The sequence below is a fragment of the Bombus bifarius genome, unplaced genomic scaffold (genome assembly GCF_011952205.1).
Source record: "Bombus bifarius isolate JDL3187 unplaced genomic scaffold, Bbif_JDL3187 scf7180000009306, whole genome shotgun sequence".
Taxonomy (NCBI): domain Eukaryota; kingdom Metazoa; phylum Arthropoda; class Insecta; order Hymenoptera; family Apidae; genus Bombus; species Bombus bifarius.
Genome location: NW_022885031.1, coordinates 349,999 through 376,464, shown reverse-complemented (window position 1 = coordinate 376,464; position 26,466 = coordinate 349,999). Strand labels below are relative to the sequence as shown.

At 36.9% G+C, this 26,466-nt stretch overlaps 1 protein-coding gene across 9 annotated transcripts in view; it reads right to left on the bottom strand.

Annotated features, from left to right (window-relative positions):
- The window catches only part of LOC117215006 (synaptogenesis protein syg-2-like), a 91,763-nt gene that overhangs the window by 34,678 nt on the left and 30,619 nt on the right, over window positions 1-26,466 (bottom strand). For 8 of the 9 annotated variants that reach the window (XM_033461382.1, XM_033461375.1, XM_033461374.1 and 5 more), the window contains exon 3: window positions 10,769-10,807. The exons of the other annotated variant lie outside the window; for it this stretch is intronic. In XM_033461382.1, coding sequence (XP_033317273.1) covers window positions 10,769-10,807 — 39 coding nt within the window. The remainder of the gene's footprint in view (window positions 1-10,768; window positions 10,808-26,466) is intronic. 9 annotated transcript variants of the gene reach the window in all.

The following is a 26,466-nucleotide window of genomic DNA, read 5'->3' as shown; positions in this document are numbered from 1 at the left end:
TGTAAAATGGTGATTTATTTACAATGCGAACTAATTGATTTACAATCGCGGCGATGACCGTGCAACCAATAGCGTACCACCAGCCGCAACTTGCCCAACCCTCGCATTCTCTGCCCTCTTCTTTTTTCAAGCTTGATCTACTGCTTTCTTTCTCTATTTCACTACTCAGTTTTGGCAATCGCATTGACAGAATTTTACGCAACGAATGCTGATATTTTTCAAACATTAGCGTACCTTGTTATAAAAGTTTGATACTCCCGTTAATAATTGAATTATTTCAATTCCCGCGAATATACATATGCGTGACAAAGTGTGTTGATTAAATTATTCAATATTTTTGTGGCGGATCGGTATCAATAGGACGCCGACAGGTCGAGGCATCAACGCGGCACAACAGCTCCCGGGCGATCCTCTGGTACCAACCGCCAACACTAGAGGGTTACGACGACAACGAGTCTGTCTAACTCGCTAGCGGTCGAATATACGAGCGATTGATACAAATACCGCACCTAGCGAGACTCCCTCTACGTCTAAGGCAGGGACTACCGGGCATAGCCTTACTGACGAGTCCACCGGTAGTCCCGGGACGAATCGCACAACAACACTCTTTTCATCCGCCACATTTTGTTGCTTCCGGGTAGGACAATAACGCATCCTATTCAAGATAGATTACAAACTACGAGACGTGATGAAAAGAATTGATCCCATAAAACAATAATTACGATATCGTTATTATTAATGGTTGCGTACGAATACCTTCGTTCCGATGAAACACTAGCATTATACGAATTTTCAATCGTTAGAAAAGAACTTTTAATAATAATAATAATAATAATAATGTAAATGTTAATTTTAGGCGTTGAAAATAAAGCGAATAAACATTATTAAAAATGTATTTTTTTTTTTGCAGATAAAGATTTAACATTTTGGCTGCCGTGTGACAGGTCGGCTTGTCACATCCTGTCAAGCCCATTGTGCCGCATGACATGTCGCGGGTCGTGCCGCGGTGCTGCGCCGTATCGCGCTAGGGTAGACTGGAATCGAAAGTAACAATTCGACTTTGAAATACAAATTCGCAGAAAAACTGCGAACAGTTACGAAAAAACTGTACTCGGTGCGTTTGAACCATAGGTGTTCCATATTTCACATTGTAGTATAAATATGTGAAACTGATTGTGACGTACATATGTAAATAATCTGTGATGATCTATCTCTCGAATAATCAACGTTTCTGTTAAACAATAATATTTCGGATACTTAATAATCAATATCACAACCATATCACAAGCAGTATGACTTTTCGCTATTAGTACGATTTGTCACAGTTTGGTAGTTTTGTTTTCTGATCCTTTATACATGCGTATCGCAATATCGAAAGCAACTAGTGATATAATTCCGCTGAAAAAGATAAAAATAATTAAAAGTTTCTTGAATAAAGAGGATATCTGTCGAAATCTTAATTACTATATATATGTATTTGTTGGCATATTTTAAAAAGGCCGTTTAATTCCACATTATACAAGCTTATTATACACGTATACTGTGCATGTATAGCTAAATATGTACACGATACGATCAATATAACCCTGTTTCTCAATTCCCTTTTTTTATAATTAACCACATAGGTAGTACATAAACGCGACAAGATCATAATGTGCACAGTATGTGTGTATAAAGTATAGTTGAAAAATGTGTTTCACTTATATACGCTTATGTGCTATCAATACATGTAACGTGAAACATATGTATGTATGTATGTATTAAGTTGTCCGAAAAGTTCCTTTCGTTTTATATTCTTCTATTTGTTTAGATTTGTTTGATTCTATTATTCTATTTGTTGAATTACATACGATTCATTTTGTTCTGTGATTCATTTTGTTTGTTGAGATAAACACCGCGACATTTCACAGGCTTGATTTCATGTTTGTATGAACGTGCATTGTTGTAAAAAACACGTTTACGAAAGAAAGACACTTTCCGGACAACCTAATATGTATGTACGTATGTATGTATAATGTATATTATTAAACGCAACGATTAAATCGTTTTACGAAGTAGAGCGTTTTTTGTGAAATTCGAAATTTATTTGCTGACAAGCAAGTAACGATGAATGGTCGCTGAGCAACGTATTAGAGTCTAGTTAAAGCGAACTAGAGTATTGTCAGAAGCTATGTAACTGGCGATTTAGAACAAGGATTGCCACCTTATTGGACAATCGTACCGAGGTTTCTCCTTAATACCCACATATATCTCGATTACTTTGCTACTGTTTGACGCTGTAAGCATAAAACAGCATAACCTTCTCGGTTAACGATAAGTCTACGTTGTTGTTAACTAAATCTGAACCCCAAGTCTAAAGAGATGAGTCCTTAGAGCCGAAAGGTATGGTACGTTATTTGTACAAGATTTCCCTAAGACCTAAGATACACGTATACACGTAGTAGGATATATTCGCGACAGTAAGATCTGGTAAGTTAACCACGAATCAGCAGTGGCTACTCAGCACGTTTTACCGTGTTGCGGCACGCTGAAACAATTTTTGTTTTGCGCTGTTATTTCTTCGTCGCTCACTGTTGCAGCGAGCACGTTGTTTCGTTGCATAAAAGAAGCGCGCGTCAACGACTACAGCCGACTCGTAGCTTTCTTCTTCTTCGTTAAACGCGGGCACAACATTTGAAAATCGCTTCTAGACCAAACAAAAGTCTATCGCTGTCTATCGTATCCTACACAGCCGTTAACATCTTCCTACGCTGCGGTTAGCGTCGCGCGTCCTACTCGTTTCTGTGGTTGCTGCGAACGTCTAAAAACCCATCCTCTCGCTGTCTTGATTTAATTCGAATATTGAATTAATACGCTAATGAGTGTATCGCTCCTTAGAAACAAATTCCGTAGATTCGATGTTTCAAAGGGAACTACTGCTCCATAAGAAAAAGAAAGTACGAGGAAAACCACTCCATACGTAAGATCAGGGTTATGTTTGCAACCAAAAAAAAAAAAAAAAATCGTCGAGCCGATCTAATAATTTGAGACTGTTTATGATTACATGTGTAAAATCCGTGACCCACCACTGCGGTTAATCGTTGCTTGTACCGTTATATGTACATATTGTTTCGTATCTACCGCGTCTTCTCCCGATATTTCATTGAGTAAAATAATTAATTTTTGAAAATTTCTTCGGAAAAGTTTTTCCAAGTTAGCACGTTATACGAAATGTTGTTTAAAACTTTAACTGCACGTAGCCTCGGAAAATCTGCAGAAAATCTTCAGAAAATTGGATATTTAATCAAAATAATTTCCATATAACGTTGCAGACGTGTAAAAAACGACGATTATTATAGAAATTGAGAATTCTTCGAAAATTCTTTAATAAATATTTGAAAACCTTGAAAATCCTCGAGCACTTGATAGAAGTAACAGAATAAATAATTTAATCATTAATGCTGCTGCATCGTCATTTTCTATATAACTAGCGTTATTGTTATCACGCGTTTGTTCATCCATGCGAATCGATTCTTTGTTACTTTCATATTTCATCTATTTCTAATTTTCGTGTAATTCCAGGTGTAGGAGATTGTAACCAATTATTTCTAAATATTGTATGATCGTCAAACGATTATTTCCTTTGGATAAAACAATTTTAACATACGTTTTACATATTTATTGTTATCAAATCATCGTTCGCCAAGTTTCCTGATTATATATCTATACAATATGTACGTGTGTATGTATGTATATATATATATATATATATATATATATATACATGGCATGTTTCATCTGTCATTAGCGATAATAATAGGCCCTTGAAACGGTTCTATTTACTTTTCATAATGGCTGTCTATCCCTATATTACTTATATTTATATTACTCCCTTATATTACAAGTTGCAGCGAAACTCATTTTCTTCGACAGTTTCTTTGCTTCGCTGTCGCGTTTGCTTAATTCCATTCGAAATGTTATTATTCTTCTTGCTAATCTTCAATGTTGTTGACTTCGCGTTGAGATATGAAAAATAGAATGATCAGCGTAAAGCGATCGAGTGTAGATTTCTAGCGACGAAATTGCGACGGGTTGGTAGTAAATCAAAGAAATCAATTCTGGAAACGAAAGCGTACACGTTCAACTACTCGATATACGATCAGCTATAAAACCTTGCTGTAACTACCACCTCGTGGCCGGGACAAAGGAATGAGACGTGCAGGTTGGCCAACGCCGTTCGAGAAGGAGGTGACTGGAGGATCGTGGAAAAGAGGTTTGGTAGAGACATAGGAAAACAGGACGAAACGCTGCAAATAGAGGAACGTGCCAGCAAAATGTGGAAGAGAAGAATAAAGAAGGATTAGGGAGAAGAAAGGGAGAAGAAAGGGAGGAGAAAGAGGGGAAGAACGCCGGAGACGGAATGAAAAGGCACACGAAGGAGATCGATTCGGCGTGGCATGTGAAGAAATTTGGCCGCTCGAAACTCGAAAATCAAAGGTTGACTACGAAGTGCCGTACAACAGACACCCGGCAGAGGTTGAAGGGGGAAAGAGGGAGAGGTTAAAAGGAGGAGGAGTCAACCGGTTGGACGTTCGTGGGTTGGTCGGTCGATTGGTTGGTCTCTTTTACTCTTTAGCGAAGCACAATGACCGGCTATTTGGCGATTCTTGGACCGTGCCGTCGTCGCCGCTGCCGCCGCCGCCGCCGCCGCCACCCTCGGTTTAACCTCCCCCTGACCTCTCTGTACCGGATGACTCACCCATCCAACCATCGCAACGACGTATAACTTGACAAAGTGGAAGGAGTAGAAAGCATGTTTACAGCGGAAGACCTGCAAGTTTAGAATCCAAGTTTACAATCACAAACACGTTGATCTACCTTCTCTTTCCTCGGTGTGAGAGAAAGGAAAGAGATTGTGCGTACACTTTTGTTTCTCATGCGACCGATTCTTTTGCTTATTTTATTCCGTATGTTCGTAGATTTTACCAATAATTAAAATACTAGTCGAGATATTCTCACACGGCAATCGTCCATTCCAAATGGAACACTCGTCGAACTGTTGCCTGCTTTCTAGGTTAAATTCCCGTCTACCCAAATTATTTGATTTAGGGTGAAACATGAATCTCGAGGTGGCACATGAATCCCGGAAGTGGGTTTCATGCGGTTCCTCCGTACTAAATGCCTAGTTGATCCGGTTTTGCGTGCTTTATGGAGTGCAGGACCGTGCATCACTGGACGAAGGGACGAACGTGAGGCGCCATATTTCCAACGGATGTAGAACGATCGTGACTTCGTATCGCAAATGAAATCACGTACTCCGGCCGTTTAACACGGAAACGTATTCTACGTAAACGATTCCGTCTGCCTACGAATAAGCGACGAGATACGATCTAACCCCTACACCAAAGGGTATTTCTATGAATGTATGCATGTAAATTCAATAACGTGTGCGTACGCGTAGTCGAACCATAGACAGAGGAATGATCGCAAACTTGTACGGCACATACTCGCTGCATATGCATTTTCAATTCAATTTATTAACTAAACGTGCGATGACGCGTACATACGCGAACAGAATGAAAGACTATACGAAATACGCCTAACGACAAACTATGCGCCGAAAGGCAAGACGAATCGCGTTTGCCGTTTATCAATTCTACCACGTGTTGTCGTAAAAACGAATAGAACTGATGTTGTTTCGATGTAGGAAACACTGTTTCGAGGCGCCAGAAGCTACTACAGGCTTCGCCGTGATTTCTAACGATACTCTGTTTTATAGAAATATTTTCAAATGCAACTATTGTTACGATCCTTGCCATGTCCACACTCTGTTGCTGTCGATTTCAATTATCGTTGTGCCGGTTGCTTATTGGCAAATAACCTAACTGGGAATTTGATGAAAACAGAGATCCTATTCTAATCGAATCTACCCGTTTTTCCTGCTTTGGGTGTTGTTGCCTGCTATCTACAAAATGCTTAAGGGCCCCTGGCATACAAAACGGTGAGCGAATAAGTGGATTAAGCCACTGATTGTTAGTAAAAGGGGCCCGAAGATAAAATTCCTTGTTGTCACTCGGGTGGTTGTTAGATCTCGTAGATGAACGATACTCTAAAAAGTTGACACCGAAATTTATCCTAAATCGCCGCCCCATCGTCCCTTAGGTGTGGTGCAGCGAAGAGTTAGCGGTATAACCGAATTTACTAACTGGATTTAGCGGTACAAACGAAAGCTTGGATACGTTTGGCAGCTACAACTCGAGCCGGCGCTAGTTGCAATAATTCTGTTGTAACTGATATAGAGCGATCGTGTTGTTTAGTTACGTAATACGTTGGAATAGTATCTGATGTTGTAACAGTTTGTAATATTTAATTTTATATACGTGTACATATCTATCTAGAGTTACATATAGTATAGTAAGATATCGATTTATTGTAATTCAGTTATAATGTAATCAAATTCGTTCGAATTCCTGTAATTTTGAATATACGGATAGCCAAGTATTTCAGTCTGTTTATCAAAGTAATTTTCATAATAATAATAAAAATATGACGATGAATTTCCAAGTTACAAGTAATAATAACAAACTCCGGTGAAACTTCTGTTAATCAAATTTCACCAATTAATCCTTCTGTTTCTCTCTCGACGTATCATAAGAACTGATGGTTGTATTACACGCGGTTATCACGCACGATTACACGGACGCATTAAAAATCACACCAACTGAAATATGTAAGTGTAGGTCGATACCCGCTCAGCTATATATACGTATGTATTACATCTAACGATCGCATACATATACGTAAGATTTTAGAGACTGACTTCCATCGGACGAATAAATCGAAAAAAGTAAGTCGTATATCGTTGATTCGATCTTACATTCTGACAAAATAATTGTTTTCAATTTTTATACAGAAACACTGCCATCGCGGTTTAAAATTTTAATATTCCTCGGCTGTGTTTCGCATGGCAGATAGATTTGTACGGTACAAATACGGTGGAGAATGTTACAACGTACTCCGTCGTCGGACAGACAGATATCGTCAGACTAAAATCAATTGTAATCAGGACCAACGTATAAATCAAATCGTTCACGAAGGGGTAGAAAGCACTGTATAGCAGGTCGCTTCCTCTTGAATGATTTGTTACCAGTACACGCTTTAGGAAGCTCGGCATAGTGTCTTCCTCGCTTTTGTCCCCACCTCCTTCCGCAACTGTCACCGCTCTCCAAAGCCCATTACCTCACGAAGGAGAGCCAGAAGGAAGGCTGGCTGCCGTATCTAGATACGACGCGAGGGAAACTTCTTTCGTATCCTTTCAACTTTCGGCCACGAGGAAACAATATCCATTGCGTACGTGCACCGTGATATGAAACGATACCGTTGCGACGGATATTGGTTGCTACCGCTTGAAAGCATCCAGCAACTTACCTTTTTATAGCACCTGTCAATCGTTATTCTCGGATTTTATTTTCATTACTCTAAAACTCTAAACAGTCTAAAGAGTCTTAGGAAAACTGTACCGTGTCTTGATACTGCTCGTCGATATACGATATGTATAACGAACATGTACTTTTCTCTGTTACGATTATACACGTCATTTTTCACACTCATATTTAAATGAAGAAGTTGTACGAATTGGACTATTCTAACGTTAGTTGCGTGACAAATTTCTAGGAATACGAGTACAATCATACGATACAAGTATATTAAATGCGTTATATAGTAAGTCAATACGTCTTTAGTCGATTTCTTAATTTGTCCTCGGGTAATTTCCTATTTGTTACATTTATAAATCGGGTAGTACGTAGGAAATCTTGGATAAGGCACGTTTCCGTAATTCGCTGATTCAGTAGTTTCTATCGAAAAAGTTCGAACGATACGATACGATACGATACAACAGCAAGAAATTTTGTTAGCTCCGTATATCAGCACAGGCACATCGCAGATAGGGTTTCCTAGTGTTTCGTGCAAACCCAGACCCAAACTCGGGACACAGGTGTTGTCTCGTTGAAATTTCATCTCTCTCTTAGGAACGAATAAATCTAGCTCGATCTGTCTGCTCTCTCTCTCTCTCTCTCTCTCTCTCTCTCGCTATCCCTACTCAAGCACTCTTAACGTTTGCAAAAATAACCACTTTTTTACATATATAAATCGTAGAAATTACATTCATCTACAGGTTCGGTCAAGACTCGGTTTCTTTCCTTATTCGCTCCGAATACTCGAATTGTCTTCAATCGTTGACTCCCTTTTACGACAGAAACGTACTTTGCTTTACGACTCGGGCTCATATTTTCATAATCACTTGCAGGAAAATTCTTTCCTTCTTTCAGAGGGAAGTTCTTGATCGATAATTTCGCTCTATAAGAATTAGAATATACGTTAGTTGGTATTCAAAATTCAGTCTATTCGAAGAGCAACTAAAGACTAGTTGTGGCTGAAATTAGCCATGCAGGAGCTAATAAACGCGAACAATCGTGAAACCGCGATTACCGACTGCATCTCTTGCAGGGTACGAAATTCAATGAACTTGGATATATGTAATATAGATAATTATGTACCGCGGTCCGATGCCTCCGCTACACGGGGCGAGAGGGTGAGAGAGAGTGAGGAGGAGACAGGACAGCGAGATCTAATACATATATTCACAGTGATACATATCGAAGTTCCTTCGAAGGTTACTCTGTTCGAACGTTTTCTTGAAACGATATCTCGTTTGCTTTCTAGTCGCGGAGAAATTTTACGCCCGAGCGGTCATCTTGGAAGAACGACGCGGCGGTCAGGAACGTGAGAAGCCTCGTCGAGTGCACATCGACGGACGTCGCGTCGCGTTGCGTCGCGTTGCGTCGCGTCGCGTCGATGATACCGACAATGGTTGTTGAGAATATCGCGAATGTTTACCGCCCCGCAACGAGCAACGAGATTTGATACTCGAGGCGTCAGTCGAGCGACAATCTTGTCGTCGTCATCGTTGCTGCCGTTCTTCTCAAGAATCGCTTCGTAAAGCAATTTTTTACGAATATCCCTTTCAAGAATACGCGTATATACGTATATTTATTTATTTAATTTGCCTCGTCGCCTCGTCGCCTAGAAAATAATAAATACATTTGATTTACGATTTACATAGCCTCCGACGCAACAAGCATACAATCGTTCGTCGTCCGTCTCTTTTATCCTTCCGTGTCGTTGTCAAGAAATGTCGGTAATTATTTAAATGTTCCTTATTTAAATGTTATTTATTTAAATGTTTTCCTCCACGCTGATTTCAATGATTTTTGAGTACGTTGTAAAACTCGACATCGTTCGTTTCGAACAATGTTTCTCCTCTCGCGTAAACGTCGACGGTGAACTCTGCCTATATCGTCGACATATCGTGCGTCCGTAACAACGTATGCGTTAGTATTGGTTGTCGGCCGCTATACGGCCAATACTGACGCGTGATTATAGGCAAAATTTACTAAGAGAGTAGGATATTTTCTTGCGAGGGAGATATTGTTCCAAATGTTGAAGTTTTACGACATATTCAAAAATCATCGAAATCGAACTTGAGGGTAAACTTCTAAATAATTAGCGAAATATTAATGACAGTAGATAAGTAGTAGATTAATGACGACATTGAAATATAATTGTGAAACCTAGTTTCTGATTTTTAGTAAAAGTAAAGTAGAAAAAAGATTCATATAAATACATGTCAGATATGATGTTGGTTTCAAACTACAGCTTGCTTCGTGTTGCAATATAAAGATCGTACAGGTTATAGTTCCTTGCATTTCAGGCTCGGATCCACCCGATTACGAACAAAATTGCTTAAAAGTTGGTGCATAATCCAACAGTACAACCCAGTTGGTACATAATCTATTCGAGCCGGGACAAATTCTACAATCCATGATAAGTTGTATGGTGAAACGATAAGTCGTATCGTTTGTCACCTACCTTCGGAAAAATTTCTTGCTATCGTGCTTATCATCGATGTAATGTATAAATAAAACTAGTAATGTAAATTGATAGGATAAGACGCGTTTTGTGTGATTAAAGTAATCGATTTCTGTAAATATATCATACGCTATAATTAAACGATATAAGCGTCGCTCGTAATGGTTAATTTGGCTGAACCGGTGTACAAACATTTTCACGAAATGTGCGTGTATAACGTACGAAAACATCCTACTAAAAGAAGATGTGATAATTTGTAATATTTTTATGCGGTGAAACATTCAACGTATAGAAGAAAAGAGAGTGTTATACATAATTTTCAGATATCGTCAAGTTTCGAATTACAGTTTGTACTTTGTACTGATACCCCTACGTTGAGTATAAAGTAATAAAATTGTTGTAACATGTACATAAAAGAAGAAAATTTCATACGAGAATTTTCTATTACATATCCGTCGATTATTCCCATCGATTTTACACGGATCATTTCGTGAGAACATTTCGTATGTTAACAACGTGGCATTAATCGAATCGCATACATAGATACGGAAAAGAAGTTGGCATGGTTAAATGATGATGAAAACGCTAAAGGGAGAGATGACAAGAGATAAACGGGAAGGAGATAGCCGATAGACAGAAAAATACACACAAAGCAGGAAATGAAAATGTACGGTCGTTATACGCATATACATATGCTATATGTTTAGATATTCCGATACATAAAGATATAAATATAGCTATAGTTATGGATAATATGAATGGAAACATAGAAATGTGGTTGAAATTACGGCAGACTTGGAAGAAAATATCTACAGACTATGTATGTAATTGTAATTGCAAACCAAACAAACCAACCAACCTCCACGGTAAGGCCTAGCAGAAAATGTTCGCGGGCCTCCTGTAACAAAAATATATATAAATCATAAGAAATTATCTGAGCACGGAAGGAAATAACGTATTTGTCTCTGATAATTGATATTTACTATAGTCTATTAGGATCTAATATTCGCATTACTAATAAAGGACGCATTACTAACAAGACGACGATAGACATTTATAAAGAGAGGGGAAAGGAGATCAAGATAAATCGATTTACTAGTTGAACGTCAAACTTGCAGAATGATGAGCAAGCAATGAACTATGTACTTTGTCAATTAAATTACGATCACTTGGAAATATAATATAACGAAAGCGGAAAATTGAAATGATTTGGTATTAATTGAATGAATGATCATAGCAATAATAACAATAATATTGTAATCATAGTAATAATGATGCTAATCATAGGTGTATATAGTATTAAAATTATTATAGTATGTAAATTATGTTAACTCGGAATGAAATTCAACGAGAACGAAAAGGTAGTCATATTGTCGTTTGACATCACCATAGGCACCACGCGCAATATGTCAGCTTATATGATCATGCTTGGAAAGTGGGTACGGTTGAATCTGGTAATGGGTACCGGGCGTGAAATAAAGTTTGCATCGCAAACTCGACGTTCGCAGTGATTAACCGACGCCAGAAACGGAAAACGGCTGAATTTAAAAAAAACCAAGTCGTTCAATTTTCCTGCAAACGAAAGTGAAATAAGATCGATATTTAATTTAGCGTGTAATAACATGGTTATCGACGTGGTTCCGAGTGCTTCCGTTTCAAATTTTTAAATACTCTCATATAATTTTGAATTTTAATAAAAAGGCGTTTTAAAATTTGTTTTCAATTTAAAGTTTATTTCAGTATTTCCCCTCGTATTATCTCTCCTGTGTCTCACTTCTTTCGTCAGAAGCAAATTTACGAACAGTTTAAATTTTTCGATCCAAGTAAATTAAAGGTTAACCGATTTGTACGTATTTCCATTTTATTGCGAGTTATGAGATATTCACAATGAAAATAAAAAACAGAAAGGGAATCACCAAAGTAAAAAGAAAGTGTGTACCATAACAAAGATCCTTTATCTTATACAGTATACACGTGTATATACACACATACATACGTATACTCGTACAGGTTATTAGTATGCGGGTGTCCCAGTTTTAAGTGATCAAACTGTGGCGGTATGTTGCACGAGTGGAAAGTATGGTAGGAAAAAGTGTTATTATATAAACACAGGTCTGTGTCATCGTACACTTTCCGTTGTTGTCTCGTAAAACAAAATAAGCATGAAATTCGCAGAGTGATAAACTCAATCTGCCTACAATGTCAAGCTAGTGTATTTCAAAGGGAGGAAACTTTGAAATGGGAACGTAAAGATGTAAACGCCGAATGCATACTAATTCGCCCGCTCGTCGAAGATCTCGTCGTAACGGCATACTCCATGTAAACATCTACGACATTGTTACACTATTTTGCGATGCGTATCAACAACGAATTCCGCTCTATCGTCCTTAATTATCATATTTCTTCTACAACTTTTTTACAAAACGTTTTTAGATTAACGTTTATATTCGTTGTACCTCGTTTCTCCTCGTTTCTATCCGTATAACATGCTGCTGTGGTTTGATCATATAAAACCGCGACACCCTGCATAATATACAACGCGTATTACGTATACGCATAATAAAATATCTGATAAACTGTTATTGAGTAAGTGAGCGTGGAAATCGTGGAAATTCTTAAGAAGATTGGAACTTTGAAATTATTAGTAAGAAAGCCAGTGGTGATAGAGTGAATAAAATTTTACATGCGAATCTTACGAGCGATGAGCCGATTAATTGTTTTACGCGATGCCTGGAGGTTACGCGTAAGCGTATATTCCCAATTAATTACTCGATAACATTCATTCTTATTTATTATTTATTATATTATATGTTATATTAGTTATTTCTTTATTATTCCGCTCTTGTTATTACTTATCAATGAATTCTTCATTTTATTATCATTTCGAGCTATTGCCTTGTGTTTGATCGATTTGTAAGATGCGTAAACGGGAGAATGGACAAGAAAGAAGTTATAGTTGTGTGTGTTGTATGAAGAATCACAAGTACGAAAAGATGATGAATGGGAAAAATGTCTGATTAAGAGTCGTTTGCAATATGTGGCGAGTTGCAATATAGCGTCAACGTCAACGTTAACGAAATTGCAGCATGGGGAACACACCCTCTCTCTCTCTCTCTCTCTCTCTCTGTGTGTAGGGTGCAATGTGCACCTACGTGGCAAGTTATCTAAGACAAAGACGATGATGCTGGTCGGAGGTTTCATAACACTTGAAAACAGGTGGCGTTCTCTCCTATCATTGTCGCAACTGATACAGGCAGCGGTCGATTGTCATATACGAGAAGAAGGAACGAAGGTGGCAAACCGACCTGAATTGCTTTACACGGTCGAGTTATTAATTTTCTCGCTAGAATACGTACATATAGGATACGTATATATATACTTACGCGTGCACATATATGTATATTTATTCGTCAAATCTTTAAGTGCATCTTCACTTTAGAGTAAAACTATCGCGAATTGCTCCTGATAGTATTTCTCGTGAATGAACATTGCGTTGAGAGTGACGCAGTGTCCACTGGCGAGAAATACTCGAGTGGACGCGTATCTTTCAAACTATTAAAATCTCTTTCAACAACAAATATATATCTCTTTATTCTTAATATCGTGTGTACCCCCTATTTTCTGGACAAATTTTATCACGAAAAGTATAATTTTTAGCAATATAAACATGATAAGATGATAAGTAGGCAACACGTATCAAGTCTGCGAAACATAGTAAAATCGATGCTTCTACTCTGTTACTGGTACGTAAACTTCGTAGTAATGTTATGCCAATAACACGTTTGATCAGTTTCTGTCGTATCGTACACGATATTTATTCTAAAAAAGAAGTTGGTTAATAAAAATGTATGTGTATGAAATAAGTGGTACACGTAATTAACAACAGGCGTTGGCATATGGCGTAATATTTAATAATAATGTAATAAATACTATGCTCGTGAGATTAGTTGCTAGAAAAACAAGCCGCAAGTATCGAACCTTCAAAGTACGAACAACAACGGAATATTTGAATCGCGAAACAAATTCCAGAATTGAATATGGAAAATCATTCGTCAGAGTTAGTTGCCACGGTTGTGTCAACGTCAGAAAACTTGTGGATAAACGAGATTTAGAGACCAAAGAGGTCTGAAGATGATATCGCTTAAAAACAGCGAAGCAGTTATATACGTAGTATCGTAGGAAGAAATCTCGAACGTAATCGTACATGTCAATGCTTAAATAACCAAGCTTTCTTCCTATACGCTTACCTTCCGCGGCATTTCTAACGAAATGCTAAAATACCTAACCGCTAAAGCGTCATATTTACCAGACACACGTGTATATAAAAAATAATACAAAATTTGTTCTCTTCTCTTTTCTTCTCTCTATGCCGTTACGACTTGGTTCGAAGTATTTATTTCTTCAGAAATGCACGATCAATCAATAATGTCAATACCATAACGGGGTACTCCACTTTCCTAGAAAGTTCGATAATTTAAACCGTTTACCGGTACCCTATACTTGCTTTGAGCTTTGATTAATGATACGTCAATGAGCGCGTCACTTTATACATACGTCACATATTTCTGCTATGACATAATTCCATTCTAATTGACGTTTATCGAGTTTTCTTCGATACATACGATAACAGCGATAGGCTCCAAGTAATTATTCTATACATTCTTCCTTTTTCCTTTTTTGTCCCTTTTTCTTCTTTTCTTTTCTCTTCTTTTCTTTTCTTTTCTTTTCTTCTCCTTTGGGGTCGCCATTTTCTTTCTATGTAATTTATAATAGCAGTGGATACTAATATAATAAAACAAATAATTATGCGTCTCGTTATGTGACATCTGCAATACGTTGCAAGTTTTATCAAGTATGAATAGAAATATTTGTCGAACAAGCTTTCGAGTCCTTTCGTACTACAATAGTTCGGTGATGCACGTCGAGTGTATTTTCAAGCTAGGAAATAGTGGAATGGGAAAAAGTTAGTAATCTCGAGGAACACCACTGTATGTCGTCGCATTTCATTCCAACGTTTATGAAGAGCAGGCCTTTTTCTTCCATTCTCGTGCGGACGTACTCTCTCCGTCGTTATCATTGCGAAGCACCGCAACCAGTTGGCCCTAATCCCAACTCGTACCATCGACTATCATTTTATTTCGATTCGTTCTACTCTTGACTCGAGCGTCGAGTGGTAAAGTTTTTCGATTTAGCGAGAGCGCAGAAACACAGAGGGGTTGCTTCGTGTACACGCAACCAAGGTTTCAGGCACACGGAGAAAGAGATATAAGTAAAAGTAGCACGAACATACTGCAGTATGTATATACCGTGTACATGTATGTATACCGTTGCAGATTTTAGGCGCCTGGTGTGAGAGACACGGGACGCTTAAGTAGCTAGAATTTCAGTCTTGTATTCTCAGACGTACTATTCGCGAGTATAAATATTTACCTTATCAATTTTACAAGTTCCGTTTAATCGTAATGTTTCATTTCCGAGCGTCATTTTCGTATAAACCATTAATTAGACATACCTCTGCAGAACACCATATTACATTGTATATTATATTCGGCTAAAATAATGTTCACTCTAATCGATGCATTTTTCTCACAATCGGTTGATCAATTTCACTATTGCAGACTGAAATTTGATACAATGAGATCCGTAATGGGGATTTCCATAAATAACAAGGATGATCTACTATTTGAAGCGTTTGTATGCATTTTATGTTTGTTTTATATATTTTACATTTTCGATGCACAATGTCTTACATTGTCGTGCAACAGGTTTCGTTTGCATTTGCTCACCATCGCAGGCTATTTCTTTGTTAATTCCATTCTGATCGACTCGATTACAGGTGGTAATATCCTTTTCTCGTGATCGTAACTCCAAATTATATAATATCATAAGACAAACTTAAACCACCGATTATCATATAACATCCACTTTTCGATTGTTCTTATACATCCTTTCGAAACAATGCGAGACGACTATCTCTGTTGCTTTATGATTTGGTAAGTCGCTCAGAGTCTGTTCACTTTCTTTACCTTGTCTGTTTGAAAGAAAGTGGCCGATTAGTGGTGGAACGAATTAGTTTCGTTCGAAGGCGTTTTTCGAATGTGTATTCATCGTCCTCAACAGTCGCAAATAAGATTGTAAACGCATATGCAAAGAGTTGGTTAACTCTTGCGTAACGGTTTACTCGCTCCAGCATCGGAGCCTATTATCGTTAGAAGCCTCACATCCGTATTGCCCACCTCTTTCCCCTCTAAACGCAATATGCAACGGTGTACAACAGAAGCATACCCAGTCAAATTTTCCTATCTGGGATCGAACTTATCAGTCATGGTGTCAAACGGACTAGCACTCGGATCTGCCGCATTAGAATTATCATATTTGATAAAGGAATCGTATTAAATGCAATCAGAATCTGTAGGGATGTGTGTGTGTGTGTGTGTGTGTGTGTGTGTGTGTGTGTGTGTGTGTGTGTGTAAGAACGTACACAGGCTAGAAACGATTGCAGTGACCAACCTGGTTCTCGTCAACCTCGGCTCTTGCAAAGAGATAACGAAAACGCTCGAGGATGCTGTAAATTAAGCCGTTTTCCCTTGCTGCGTGTTGGACCGTGGACTAGCGGGCCCAAACGGTTTTGCGTTGCGACTGCGATGCCTAATTTTGTGTACTGGATAAAACGCGGCGGTTTGAATGGAATCGAAGTGCGTTTGTATAAATTGAAGATTATATTCCCCTGAGTTTCGTTTACGCGTATGTCAAGATAATCGTTTGTTACTTCTCAGGACATTACACAAAATCATTCGTTCGTTAGAAGCGTTCCGTAGGCAATAAAATGTTATTGATTCAAAAATCCCTCGACGCTTGATACACAATCATTTGTATATTGGCCTATCACCTAACCCCAATCACGATACAACGAGACAAACTATAGCAATAATTATAAATAATGAAATCGATTATAAAAAAAACTAACTTTATTTTAGAATTGTGTCGTTTGTTCTGATTGCTTGCACGAACTCGACTGACTCCTTGGCTTGCGGACAAATGAGAGAATGCCACTGGCTCAATGCGTATGTGCGCAGAGACTGCTACCATAGTTGCAGATTATACATATTTCTTCGAAGAACTTTCATATATCATATTATACAAGCTTTATCAATCAATGTGAATAAGTAAAATATATTTGGAAAGTAAGAATAGTAAGAACCGTACAATTGAACGAGCCTGTACTCTATGCAATTAATAGGAATATTTCTTTTTATTTCAAATTTTTCTCATAATCATCATATTGGGAATATGTTTTCTATTATACTAAAACGTTATCCTTATTTCGCAAATATTTCTATATATCGTATATCTGACATATTTCTCACATCATGGCTCTTTATCTTTAGCTCGCATACACATTAAAACTTCTGGCATAGCTCAGACGGTTTCTTTCGTAGTAGCGATATACTCTTATTCCACCTATATACATACATACATACATACACACACATATATATACACGTACGCATACATACATACATATATATATATATATATATATCTCGGATAGCCGGAGGGTGCTAAGATCTTGGTCGTTGTCCTCGACCTCGTTTCCCGGATGTCATGAGTCTCGACGGAGTGCGACGTTGTCGACGTCGTTGCCCACAGTATCACCCCCTTTGGTAATCTTTTCCTTTTCCTCGCTGTTCATTTATACTTTCCTTTTCCACTCTACGCATTCCTTTACCCGTATATCCACAGACTTTTTTTCTTCTACATTTATTCCCCTTCTTTTCTCAAATTTTAGCTTTTCCTCTTTTGTGTATATATGTATGTACATATATCTATGTTTTCGTAGGTTGTTCTATCCTCTCGCAATTCTTTTACGATTCTTGGATTCTCCTCTGTTCTAGTTCTTTCGTTCCTTTATTTTATAACCTAGTTGTATTTTTGTACGTTTCCACTCATACTTCTGCTTTTTCTATATATATATGTACATATTTTTCCCTCGACATCGTACCAATTCCCGCTTGCTTCCTGTCGCACATTCCCCCCCCCCCTCTCTCTCTCTCTCTGTTTCTCTCTGTCTCTCTCTCCTTCCATCTGTCTCCATCGAATAATTAAGGCCATTGGCCGCGAGGTCGACGAGCAAACCGCTTCGACGTCATCACCCTCCTCCTTTTCTACCCCTTTTATTCTTCTCTTCCATAGCTGGGGGTGAGATTAATCTTAATTTTCGTCGAGCCATAATCTTTAATTAAATCGCCATTGATCCGCAACTGCCAGACCCCATCTATCGGGCAGCCTTACCGAAACAGAGTGAAAAAAATGAAATAAACGATAAAAAGAGAAGGAGTAAAGGTGGAAGTTTGTGGCTGAATACAAAGAGATATCAATTTCACGATTAAAAGCACAAGGTCTAATTATCAATTTACGATCTAAATAATTAACGGTGTTGAAAGAATCCTCGTGAAATCTTGATCGTTCGAAAATCATTGCTCCGGATACACGTATACCTGTAAATCGTCCCTGCCTTGATCGTTTCTTCATCGTCTCGAATGAAATTGACCCACGAAGAAAAAAGAGCAGCTCCGCGTTTATGGATAAACGTGCGAACCCTTGTAAATAGACTTCGATAACTGGTTTAGCGCTTTTGATGAAAACCCGAGAAAACAATCCTTCTTTAACGAACTACAGCGTTTATCATCATTCTGAGCGATAGCAAAAGGAAAGGATAGTTTAAATTAGATAATTTAGATAATTTATGGATAATTTACTACACAATTATGATTATGATTACTTTATAATTATAATGCAATGATTATAGAGGCGGAAACTTGTCATTACATTATTTGCGTAATGGAATTATTATCACTGAAAAATAAACTGAATGACATTGTGCCTTGTGTTAATATGTTAGTTATATTTTAATGTTTTGGTTTTGGGATAAATATGAATAGCGAAATAAACAGGATAGGTACTAATATCTGGCATTCTATCCTGTATAGGGCAGTGCTAGTATATACATACCTATGATATGCGAGCGGAAACATATGTATATAGTGAAACAAGTACCGTTTGAAAATTACAAGTGATCGTGCTAATATGTACCTCTGTGCTTGTTCCTTCCATATTTTTATGTCACGGAAGTAAAGTTAAGAAGTAAATTTAGTCTGTTTGCTACTTTCATAAGCAGATATTATTACAAAGGTTGTGAAATCGTCGAAATCGGTGTAAAAAAATCGGTTCCAAAAAATATTCGCCGATTAAATAATAAAAATGTTTATTGCGCTAATAAAGAACGGAGAAGCGGTATTTTATAGTAAATATTAGCTATTGACTAGCGTAACAATAAAAATATCTATTTAATAATTGATCAGTGGGAAAAAGTAACAATTTGCAGAGAACTCGATATAGGGAGGATGTAAAAGGTTATGTTTATAATAGAGATACAACATCTTTTGACAAACTGTGAATTTCGTTACAAAGAAATTAGTTATGGAAGGAAATTTCTTAAGGTACCTCTTTATTATATATATAATATAATTATATATATAAATATATATATATATATATATATATATATATATTATGTGGTGCATAAATTAGTAAGTAGCATGAATATCCATTATGAAATAAGATATGTAACAAGGGCTGACAAGCTCGGTAATTTTCAACGTTGTAAAGTTCATTCGCATAGTCTCAAAGACGGAGTAGGTAGTATCGAGAGAGGTAAAATCTCGCTCCACGGCTGCGCAGGTACGAATACCAGATCTCTGTAGTGAAACAATATCCTGATGCAAAGACGAGATCGCGTTTCGTGTTTCTATCAACGGCTTTACATTTTAGGGGGAAGAAACGGAAACACGAGGCATAGTAGACCTTAAGCACGGCAGGAAACTAACACCTAATCTAACATTCCAATCCAAAAGCTATGGTCGTCTTTACCGGTAGATACCACCGGAAGGAATTGTAATTAAGGCTGATTCGAACGTGCTCGCGGCACGATGAAAATCTCGCTGCCTGTACCTTGACTAACTCGATTAAGTAGTTACCTACTCTTGTTGTTAGTACAGAGATAAATCTTGAAAATTCATCGTCCCTGATGGTAGTCACGTTTCTAAGTCTCTATTCCTGACGGTTTATACACCCATGGGGCTCTATCTTATTTAAATACAGTTCCGTTTCCTACAATTTTCTACGATTTCGTAAATTCTATCGTAAATCTCACGAAACCCGCAATTTTATGAATAATTAACCGTAATTTCGGTATTTTCTAGATAAACATAGGAAGTACGCGACAATTTCTACGATACCATGTGTGTACATAAAAAATTTGTTTAATTTGCTACTATTAACGTAAATACGGACTACTAGTTCAAGCGTAAAATAACGCTATATATTGTACAGAAGATATTAAGCGTTTGCTGCTTTATGATTTCACAGACCGACTGAAATTCTAAACTTTATAATATCATACTATTCGTATGGCTATTCTTCCTGGTCAGGAATTGTAAAACAACTTTCCTTTTATCATATTATTTAATACTTTGATGGAATAAAATATTAAAACTGAATAAATTTTTTCTACGTCGAGTCTTACGCATAGCCAGAAGAGAAAAGAAATGAGAAGCTCGAGGGTTGATTTCATCCATTCAAAATGAATCTCTATCGGAAAAAATTGTTTCTCGTACGCTTGACTACTATAACCTACTTGCCTACACGACCAACTAAGGTTTCATTAAAATCAGAATTTTCTTAATTAGGTTGTTCCCTATATTGTACATATATTATAATATTATGTGTAATATAGATATGTCCCGAAGATGGAACGATAACGCGTAGCGAATTCTTTTATATATATATATATATACAGGGTAGTTGGTAGCTGGTGATACAAGCGGAAAGGGGGTGATTCTAAGCGAAAAAAGAAGTCGAAAATATAGAATAAAAAATTTTTCGTTCGAGGCTTTGTTTTCGAGAAAATCGACTTTGAATTTTCGTTCGGTACGCGTGCACTTTATCGCGTCTCGTTATAACGGATCTCACTGTAGATTTTTAAAAAAATTAAGAAAAAAGGTTGAAAAAAAATTTATATTCTATATTTTCGACTTCTTTTTTCGCGTAGAATAACCCCCTTTCCGCTTGTACCGCCAGTTACCAACCACCCTGTATATAAGGCTGCTTGGCCTTAGTTTCCGAGATATTCGCAAGAAACTACCGGTATAGCTACAGTGAATTCTGTCTATAATTGTGCGTTCGTGACAGCGTATGCGCCAGTATTGGTTGTTAGAGACGGCTTTCTACGAGTATCTCGGAAAGCAAAGCTGACCGCTGATTATACGTATAGGTTTAAAAACGCTGATCTCTACAACATGTTCGAAGATGATCGAAACCTAGGTAAGTTGGATGAGATATCGGCAATTACCGATCGACTCTGAAATTTATTACTGATAATATCCCAGACTGGGCCGTCCATACCGATCATACTGATCGAATGCATTGTTTTTCCGTGCCTCTTCGATATCACGAAATCTCATATTTAATTGTAGTATCTAAATTTCACACAGCGATTAATATCGCGATCAGAAGCCACCGATCAAAGTAAATCAATTTCTTGTAGACGTAGCATGTTCTGATGGCAACAAACGAGGTATTACCGAGGGCATTATCTCCAGCTCAACGAACGAAAGGATGGATAAGCAGAAAACAACTTGACGCCGATAAAAATAGAAAAATACGTTTCGGAGATCAGTTTCAAAATGATACGCTGTTTCATCGAATGTTCGCCGTATACATATAGATGGCGTACGGTAATGAAAAGAGGATACCTATTACATGTCGAAAGATGGATCAGAAAACGATAATACGTCTTATAGCCCTGTATTACATAGAAATAGCTTAATTATACGGTGATGCAGATGGCCGCGAGCCGTATCGAAACATTTATAATTTCTCGCCGTAGGAAATAGGAAACCAGTTTGTAACTGAACATTATGCGAAGCGGTCTACCCTGCGGCTTCAATTCCTATGAATGAATATGCGAGGAATCGTAGTTGCTGCATTTATTTGCATTTCGTTGTTTACATACGTTATATCAATATCATCGTTTGTTTAGCTCTCGGTTTCTCATTTAACGAATACAGTACAAACAAGGTAATAACCGATCGATAAGATAAAAAATACATCTCATAACTTTCGAATTGGATATGAACTCGATAGACTTTGACCGACTTGTTCAACTTGATTTTTTTATTGATTAAATCTTTCATCGTGCAAAACTATTTGTAACAGACGAAGATGATATACGCTAATGCAGTATCGATTTATTAAATGTTTTTCAACTTTGTCTTTCGATTCTATAATATTATCGTTTAAACTCATAATATACATAATATAAGTGATATATACATTTTACATACATGTATGCGTAAATTGGCAGGACATACATGTACAATATATAAACATAATAATGTATAAACGTAGCACAGTTTATATTATATTTATAACGACGTTTATGTCATCGTGTTATTACATTAACGATTTGAATGTTAGAATGATTCTCGCCTGAACGTTCGAACGTTTCGCATCCAATTCTTGAAAGTAGTGGAATATATTTTCCATATTTTAGCTTCTCAATTTACTATCTTTGCTTAATCTTCTTTGCATACGGGTGTTGATGTTTTAATCAAGAAAAAAGTCAGGCAGTCAGTCTTCGTTTCTCTCATACTCGAATTGTTTTGTCAAGATTGGAAATTTTGAAAAACTTGTTTAACCATTCCAGTGTTATCCTAATTGCGTCTGTAATTTTTGTCGCTTACTTTCAATTATGATTATATAGTACGAAGAGAAAGCTTGTAAGAATTTATACTCGTTGAGCCGATGTTCGTTCAACCGATGTTCGAGTTCGAGTTCGAGTTCGTGTACGCTATTCGTAAGTTCGTCAGTGGCCTGGATCTTGTAACTTGGTAATTTGTACTAAGACCGGAAATATCTGAAATAGCTATTGAAATACATACTGTTTTTTTTTTTTTTTTCACTTTTATAGCAACACGGAGGTATTGTCGCGAGTTGCAGTTAACCTATGTAATGCCAGTATTGACTGAACGGAAAAATCGTTTGCATCGCTATTGCACTAAATATTCTATATGTTATCGGATGAGTTTTCTTCGTATTTGAAAGATACATGCGGTATCGCTCCTTTTTGTTTTTACCGATAAGGATTCGCTTTTATCCATACCGAATAAGGGCTTAAATTTTCCTTTACGTAACTATATTTTCATATCGATTAAACCGTTCAGATGAAATATTCATGTAATATGTCGTAACTGTAAAGTTTCGTCGCACACATACAAGCTGCAATATATACAGCGTATAATATATACACTTCTGTTTGCCATTTTAAAAAGCAAAGAACAAGTTGCCTTCATGCAGATTAAAACAGTTGGTATAAATGTGCTTTTATACAGGGTGTCCCAGCCTTTTCCGACCACACTTTATTGGTATATTGTATGGGTACGAACAAGGAAGAATAACACATACCACCTACACACGGAGGCTATGTATATGTATATACGTATAACGCTCTGTTTATAAAATTTTTGTTAGAAATGCAAATTTTGCGTGCCTTTTTGCAAGTGAAGATGTTCAAAACGCGAAGAATAAATAAATTGAATAAATGTGTGCAAGTGCATGGACGGTATTTTGAACGTTTGGTAAAATGAGCTTTAAGCGTACATTAAACGCGTATATGTTCGCATATGTTCCGATGTTTCTCGCAAGTTGCTCGAAAATTCTTCGCTGTAAGCGTTAAACTATGCAGAGTAAAACGAAAGCTTTTGAGTACATATTGCTAGCATCGATAACGATTATCTACTTAACAAAACGTTAATACACTGCTCTACTTAAAAAAAAAAAGATCGATGTCCGTGCTGCAACTGTTTCATCGATGAAAGACGCCTGTTTGGCTTGATTTATGGTATCGTTTTCATAAATTCTGGTCAGGTATCCACAATTCTCCGCGTTCAGGACTCGTTTTATTTTTCTTTTTTCTTTCTCCTTTTTTGCAATATTTATGCAAAGTCATAATCGAACGAAAATCAATCGATTCGAGTTATCTCTGATAATTTCAAGATATAATTCCATATTTAGTATTTTTCTTTTTTTTTTTTTTTATCGAACGTATCGGTTAAACTGCGACTTGAATTCGTGCCAGACCACAAATTCGGAGGATTTCTGGTTACCCACTTTTATATCGAACAATAACGTGTAACTTTTTACTGTAAAATTCTGCATTTCGTAACTGAGACCTTTGTCGAAGAAACGCACGATATTTCACCCTTTTTTGCACGAAATTGCAATCGTTCTTCGGTTTATACTGAAACGCGTTTCTTTCATTGTAATATTTATATGGACTACTTATCTTGGATGTCAATGAAAAAATATTATATAGCAATAGCAAGGGATATTGGCGAGTAAATGAATAACACACAAGTAACTGCTAGTAAACGGCAGAAAGTTATCGATTTACATACGTATTATGGAACGAAAGTAGATGTTGCTCGCGTAACGGCCGTGACGAGACTGACACGACGTCCTGAAACAACGATTTCCTCAACCACGAAACATATTACGAAATTTCCTTCACTCTTGTATGGCTGCGTAACAGCAGGTTTATGCGAACAGATATAAATATTCGATCATCGATCTATCTATTTATCCGTGGAAAGTATTCCGTTTTACGTGCATCATCCGAGTATCTGCCTACGTACCTATATAGACTGTCCCTCGCATGGCGGTCAAATTGCTCGTCAAGTCGAGATTGAAACTAATCTTATTGTTAGAAGCAGTGATCGTATATAGTCAGGGCACGGGAGATTATTAAACGATTGGAACCGAAACAAAAACCTGCATTGGCAGTAGGACGAAAGCGAATTACATTATTAGGTAGGAGCAATTATATGCACGTATCCTCTGTAAATCTTCTGTACGCTTCTGGCCACTTTATTCGCGTTCATACATTTATGTTACGCGATGTAAGAAAAATGGTAATGTTTTATTCAATGCGCTTATTCAACGCATTCGAGTGGTTCTGCAACTACAAATTTCAATACTAATCGTGTTTTAGATACGACTTGTGCAATGTAGCGTTAATCTAAACTGTGTAATCGTGATATCGGTAACATTTCATTTGAAATTCAATGCTGCTAAAAGCTGAAGTTATAAAAGCGTTTACGGTTTCAACTTTGCACCATACGATTTTGATGCGTGACGTTGAGACACGCGAATTCTTTAGTTATTGGATTATTTATGTTATTACATAGGTCGCATATATCATTACATATCACTACATATGTCGAATAATAGTAGACACGAATCTTGATACTTAACTGTTAAAAATTGTAATATATGAAACATACTTAAAAGCACGTGTGATTATAAATGCAAGCATAATGATAATATAATTAGCAGATAGAGTGCACATCAAAGCACATCAAACCATGATACAGGGCTAATTGGCGTTGAACTTTCGTATTAAACGACCGATTCGAATATTAATAAGACACTAAAAAGTAAATAGAATAAAATCTTTTACCTCAATGTGTTTATGAATGTGTTATCATTATCAGGATATAGATGTATGTGTACACATTTTAACGAGCATTATTATTTTACTAGTGATGCACTAATTAGAGCCCGATATTTATCAAATACAATAGAAATTGTAGAACAATTTGATAATAGATTCATCGTATATTGTAATTTATGATTTAGTACGTGCGCGTGTGTGTATACACTTGTTAGCTTGTATCCACTACTTACAAAAATGTAATGTTGATTCAGACGTGTAAAGCTTCAAAGTTTCTATAAACAAACAATGGTAAAGATCAAACAAAGAAAACATTTCAGTTTTCTCGTCGCATGCTGATATATTTCATTGAAATAATTTCATTTAAATACGAGGGTAATACATATGTATACGCTGTGTGTAGCACCTGTGGCTCCATCCACAATGAGATAAAACTTTTTTAAAAAAGGGAAGAGAAATATCTGTTGTTTTTCAAGTTTCATCCAATCTCTGCACACTATCCGTTTAATACGTATGTTTGCCGAGCCGTAGAAATTTTCATTATAATCCGTAGAAAATACGATAGTACTCTACTAGTAAAGTATAGAAAATTATAGTTGGGTATAAGGTCGGTGGAAATAATAAAGTTAAGAAAAATATCAATTCCGTATAAATTTAATAAATATTTATGATCGAACGATGCGAATAAATAAACGCAAACATTGCCTGCCTATATTAATGGGAAAAATATGATTTCGTACGTTGAGAAGCGATGAAAAGTATTTGAAATATCGCTACGTGAACAAGTTACCTAAGGCTAATTGATCGGATAACAAAGTGCAGTGTTATCCGTTCAAACGCCGTATATACGCGTACAGGCACAAACAGGGTGAAAGAAACAGTTTGAATATTGAATAAGATGTGTGAATAACGTGTGCTAAATTCTCCATAGACTCTGTGCAATTCCAATTAGTAGATGGCAGATATTAGAAAATTCTAGAAACAGT